The sequence below is a fragment of the Neodiprion pinetum genome, unplaced genomic scaffold (assembly GCF_021155775.2).
Source record: "Neodiprion pinetum isolate iyNeoPine1 unplaced genomic scaffold, iyNeoPine1.2 ptg000129l, whole genome shotgun sequence".
Lineage (NCBI taxonomy): Eukaryota > Metazoa > Arthropoda > Insecta > Hymenoptera > Diprionidae > Neodiprion > Neodiprion pinetum.
The window spans coordinates 76,681-83,236 of NW_027184486.1; the positions used below are offsets into that span (position 1 = coordinate 76,681).

Here is a 6,556-nt window from a genome sequence, read left to right on the forward strand (position 1 = left end):
TGTTTTCAAATTCGATTCATATGTGAGCAAATAATTAAAAAATAAGTAGGATTTTTTGAATAATTATATCTATTTTCAATAAATTTAATTAACCAAAAAAAAATTTTCTTTTTTAAAATTTCTTTTTTCTTTCAGGAGTAAATTCAGAATTGAAATATATATGTTTATATCCTAATATATATAAAATTCACGTGTCACAGTGTTTGTCACCAAACTCCTCCGAAACGGCTGAACCGATTTCAATGAAATTTTGCATACACATTCGGTAGGTCTGAGAATAGGTTTATAACTTTTTTCATACTTCTTAGTGCTATTGTTTAATAAATATTCTTCATTTAATAATTTTTGGCATCGGTCGATAATTAGCCCGCCAGGTGTCGCTGCTAGGAGACTCATACACATTCGGTAGGTAATTTGTAAATGGTAAATAAATAATAAACGAAAATACACAAATAATTAATTAATATACTGCTTTTCATCATTCACTAATTGGATTTCTTCGATTTAAGTGTTTAGTACAATGCCAGCAAGACGCAGAGGAGCTTCTATAGCCCGTCACACACCTAGATCTGCAAGCAGGCGAAATACAAGAGCCCTAAGAACAGAAGACCAAATCCAGCAAGATAACACTCATGTGCGTGAGAACACGGCGCGATTGCGTCAAGCTGAATCAGAAGATGTACGAGCTGAACGAAGTGAACGAAGAAGATCAGAACAAAGGCAATCGCGTCGTCTTATAGTTGGCAGATGCAGAGCGAATGAACAACAGCGCCAACAGGTGCATCGATTATTTACATCTAATTCATTCCTGCGTCTAGCATTCGAGTATGAGCACGATATTCAATATTATGCTCATTCAAAAGTGGTAATTGGTGCTATGGACAAGGAATGTCCGCATTGTCATGCTCTTAAGTTTAAAACTGAGCCACCTGGAATGTGTTGTTCGTCAGGAAAGGTGCAATTACCTGCAATTGAGACACCACCTGTACCATTGAACGGTTTACTTATCGGCACGGATCCAGATTCTAATCTATTCCTAAAGTCAATTCGAACATTTAATTCATGTTTTCAAATGACATCGTTCGGAGCAACAGAAATAATTAGAAATAATGCTATCAATGGTCAGCAATTTAATTCAACATTCAAAATCAAAGGCCAAATTTATCATAAAGTGGGCTCATTGCTGCCAATGCCAAACGGATCACCTAAATTTTTACAAATTTACTTTATGGGCGGTGAGGATGCACGTGTAGATGCACGTTGTGGCTATAATAACCTCGATTCATTTTTTGCCAGACGCATCGTCAGTGACCTGGATTCCCTATTGAATGAGCACAATGAATTGTTGAAAATATTCAAATCACACATGCACAAATTACAAAGTGATAATCACGCTATTGTCATCAATCCGGATAAAACACCTGCTGGAGAGCATATTCGTAGATTTAATGCACCTGTTCTTGACAATGTCGCTGGAATCATGGTTGGCGATCGTACAGCTAAACGAGAAATAGTGATTCGTAGAAGAAATAATAATCTACAGTTCATTGCTGATACACACCGTTCATATGACGCTCTCCAATATCCGCTAATGTTCTGGAAGGGACAAGACGGGTATTGCATAAATATTAAACAACGAAATCCCGCAACAGGTGCCGAAACGAACAAGAATGTTAGTTCGAAGGACTATTATGCGTATCGGTTGATGATTAGACGTGATCAGGACAACGTTATTCTACGATGTCGTGAGCTTTGTCAACAATTCATGGTCGACATGTATCTAAAGATAGAGAGCGAACGATTACGATACTTGCGATTTAATCAAGAAAAGCTGCGTGCGGAAGAATACATTCACCTGCGAGACGCTATTGTCAACAACGCCGATGCCGCTCAAATCGGTAATTCTGTCATTCTACCATCATCATACATCGGCAGCCCACGTCATATGCAAGAATACATACAGGATGCTCTGACTTACGTGCGCGAATATGGGCGGCCGTGTTTATTTATCACGTTCACATGTAATCCAAAATGGCCGGAGATTACATCTTTACTATTGCCTGGCCAAAATGCAGTCCATCGTCATGACATTACAGCACGTGTGTTCAGACAAAAATTGAAGTCTTTGATGAATTTCATTACAAAACTACATGTATTCGGTCCCACACGTTGCTGGATGTATTCCGTTGAATGGCAAAAGCGGGGATTACCTCATGCCCACATTTTGGTTTGGTTAATCGATAAAATACGACCTGAAGAAATCGACAGTATAATTTCTGCGGAAATTCCAGATCCGTCTACTGATCAAATGCTGTTTGATATTGTTACAGCAAACATGATTCATGGCCCATGCGGCAATCTGACTCGTACATCGCCTTGCATGGTAGATGGAAAATGTACCAAAAGTTATCCGAAAAATTTCACGAACGATACGATCACAAATGTTGACGGATACCCCATATATCGTCGAAGAAGTTCCGATAATGGCGGGCAATCATTTGTTAAAAATATAAACAGAGTAGAAATTGACATTGATAACCGTTGGGTGGTCCCATATTCGCCTCTGCTGAGCAAAACATTCAATGCTCATATTAATGTTGAGTTCTGCAGTTCAGTAAAGAGCATCAAATACATTTGCAAGTATGTCAATAAAGGCAGCGATATGGCTGTATTTCGAGTTGACAATATCAATGCGAATGCTCCTCCGGTGAATACTAACGATGAAATAACGCTTTACCAAATTGGTCGGTACGTCAGCTCCAATGAAGCCGGTTGGCGTATCTTTGGTTTCCCAATTCATGAACGGGATCCAGCAGTTATTCATTTGGCCGTCCATCTTGAAAACGGCCAGCGCGTATATTTCACGACCGAGACAGCGATCGATCGTGCTATAAATCCACCAAAAACAACACTCACTGAATTTTTTGAATTGTGCAATCGTGCGGATGTTTTTGGTGCGTTTGCACGGACATTGCTGTATTCAGAAATACCACGCTATTTCACATGGGCTCCAACAAAAAAATGGATGCCCCGCAAGCAAGGCACGCCGATTGATGGATATCCCGGTTTATTCAAATCAAACACCTTGGGGCGAGTATTTACAGTCAATCCAAGGCAGACTGAGTGCTTTTATCTTCGCCTGTTATTGGTTAATGTCATCGGGCCATTGTCATTTCAAGATATACGGAAAGTGGATGGACAACAGTATCCAACGTATAAAGATGCATGCCATGCACTCGGCTTGCTGGAAGACGACAACCAGTGGGAATGTATGCTTGCTGAAGCGGGATTGAACTGTGCAGCAAAACAAATTCGTCTACTATTCGCTATAGTGTTGACTACATGTTTCCCGACCCGAGCAGAGACATTATGGGACAATCACAAAGATTCAATGACTGATGATATATTGCATCAACATCGTACACGGTGCAACGATCTAACGATAGTTTTCAGTGACGCTATGTACAATGAAGCATTGATTGCTATTGAGGATCTTTGCATTACCATTGCCAACTTACCACTCAGTCATTTCGGTATGCATTCACCAAATCGAAATGCATCTGATTTAATGAACACTGAATTGAATCGTGAACTACAATACAATACTGCAGAAATGGCAGCGATTGTTGCTCGCAATGTCCCACTAATGAATGAAGAACAAAAAACAATTTACGACCGCATCATGCTCGCAGTTTCGGCAGGACAAGGTGGTTTCTTTTTTTTGGATGCACCAGGTGGAACTGGCAAAACATTCCTTATTTCGCTAATTCTCGCCGAAATACGATCAAATAATGGCATTGCATTGGCTGTTGCATCATCTGGCATTGCGGCAACTTTATTGGATGGAGGCAGAACAGCTCATTCAGTATTTAAACTGCCGCTAAATATTCAAAACAACCCAGACGCAGTGTGCAATATAAAAAAACAATCTTCCATGGCCACAGTGCTTAAACGTTGTAAAATTATCATCTGGGATGAATGCACTATGGCGCACAAACATTCGCTTGAGGCGTTGAACAGGTCATTGAAAGATATAAAAAACAACGACAAACTATTCGGCGGCACTCTGTTACTCCTTTCAGGTGATTACAGACAAACACTTCCCGTTATTCCACGTTCAACATACGCTGATGAAATCAACGCGTGCTTAAAATCATCGCCACTGTGGCGTAATGTTGAAAAAGTACAACTGAAAGTAAATATGCGCGTTCAAATGCTTCAAGATCCATCCGCTGAAACATTTTCAAAACAACTGTTAGATATCGGCGATGGAAAAGTTGCTAGAGATGAAAGTGGATGCATAAAATTACAGGCTGATTTCTGCACAGTCATTGATTCGCAAGATGCTCTCATTGACCAGATATTTCCCGATGTACGCAGACAATACGCAAATCATGGGTGGCTGGCAGAGAGAGCAATTTTAGCAGCAAAAAATGTGGACGTCAACGAATTGAATCTTAAGATTCAACATTTGTTACCAGGAGAATTGGTGTCATACAAATCTATTGACACAGTTTGCGATGACACCGAAGCTGTAAATTTTCCAACAGAGTTTTTAAACTCATTGGATTTACCAGGCATGCCACCGCATAATTTACAACTAAAGGTTGGATCTCCGGTTATTTTACTTCGTAATTTGAACCCACCACGGTTGTGTAATGGCACGCGATAAGTCATTAAAAAATTAATGAAAAATGTTATCGAAGCCATCATTCTAAATGGCAAATTTCGAGGTGAAATTGTATTACTGCCGCGAATTCCTATTATACCCACAGATGTGCCAATACAATTTAAACGCCTTCAATTTCCAATTAGATTGGCATTTGCAATGACTATCAAGAAGTCTCAAGGCCAAACGATGTCTGTCTGTGGTTTAGATTTGAGCACATCATGTTTTTCACACGGACAATTATACGTGGCGTGCTCTCGAGTGGGCAAACCATCCAGTTTATTTGTGTTGGCGAAAGATGGAATAACAAAAAATATTGTACACTCTGTGGCTTTAAAGGATTGATATTGTTTTTTAGTAATATTGTCATAACTAGCGATATGTATATAATTTTAAAGAATCAATTTTAATGAATTGAACAAAATAGTGTTCGGTGTTTTGTTATTTTTATATTCCGTCACCGTTCACAACGCTCCCTACCTCTTTCACTTATATACCACATCCCTCACATACTTACAATAAGTTGGTTATTTTTTTTTAGAAAAATATTCTATAGAAATAATTTATATGACAAAACAACGTTTGTCGGGTCAGCTAGTATAAATATATATAAATATATATATACATATATATATATATATATGTATATATATATATATATATATATATATATATGGGCTGTTCCGCGTCAACCGGATCAGTCATCTCTCGGATATTTTTTTAATTTGGCATGTCGCTTGTGTAGGGGGAGTTAGATTTTTGTGCCAAAGCGCGAATCTCATAATGCAAAATTCGATTTTTCAATAACAATAACAAATTGGACTCCCATTTTTTTCAAAAATTCATAACTTTGGCAAAAAATCAGATACAATATATTTTTTTTTTTTAAATCACGCGGGAAGCTCCATAGGATTTAAAAAAAAATACTCGATGGTGAAAACAAGTTGTTATCAATTTTTTATTTAACAATTAATTTTTCAAAGATTTTGAAAACAGTGACTGACACGATCAAAAAATTTTTTTAAAATTTTGACATGTTCCTTGAACTATATTATATATGTATATTATAATTTTCAGTTTACTTTTGAAAAAAGGGAGATTGATGAAAAAAATTTTTTCCACAATATTTCAATTTTTCAAATTTATGTATAATTATCAGAAAAATCCTAAATATTTTTATTTATTTGCTTATTTTTCATTTCATTTCATTTTTTCATAATTTTTTCCATTCACAATTATTTTTTATTTTAATTAATTATTTACCTCAATTACATTTATTCATATTCTATTATATTAATGTATAATATCAATATATATGAATATACATATACATATATATCTAGATATATATATATACATATATATACGAATATATATATATATATATATATATATATATATATATATATATATATATATATAAATATACACATATATATATATACATAGATGTATATATAAATGTGTATATATATATATATATATATATATATATATATGTATATGATATATATGTATATGATTTTCAATTTACTGTTAAAAAAGGGAAATTGAAAGAAAAAAATTTTTCTCACATTAATTCAATTATTTAAAATTATGTATGATTATTAGAAAAATCCTGAATATTTTTGATTACTCGCTTATTTTTTATTTCATTTCATTTTTTCATAATTTTTTCCATTCACAATCACTTTTTATTTTATTACATTATTTACCTCAATTACCTTCATTTATATTCTATTATATTAAGGTATAATATGAATATATATAAATATATATATACATACATATATATATGTATATGTATATGAATATTTATTTATATATACACATATATATATATATATATATATATATATATATATATATATATATATATATATATAT

The 6,556-nt window shown here is 34.9% G+C and overlaps 1 protein-coding gene across 1 annotated transcript; it reads left to right on the forward strand.

Moving 5' to 3' along the window:
* Window positions 1–520: 520 nt before the first annotated feature.
* On the forward strand, window positions 521–4,672 carry LOC124224297 (uncharacterized). Its single transcript, XM_046636574.1, has one exon. The coding sequence runs from the start codon at window positions 521–523 to the stop codon at window positions 4,670–4,672; it is 4,152 nt and encodes a 1,383-aa protein (XP_046492530.1).
* The last annotated feature ends 1,884 nt before the right edge of the window (window positions 4,673–6,556 follow it).

What these genes read in the sequence shown, in the direction of transcription:
- LOC124224297 (XM_046636574.1), top strand. Translation starts at nt 521, where the DNA reads ATGCCAGCAAGACGCAGAGGAGCTTCTATAGCCCGTCACACACCTAGA.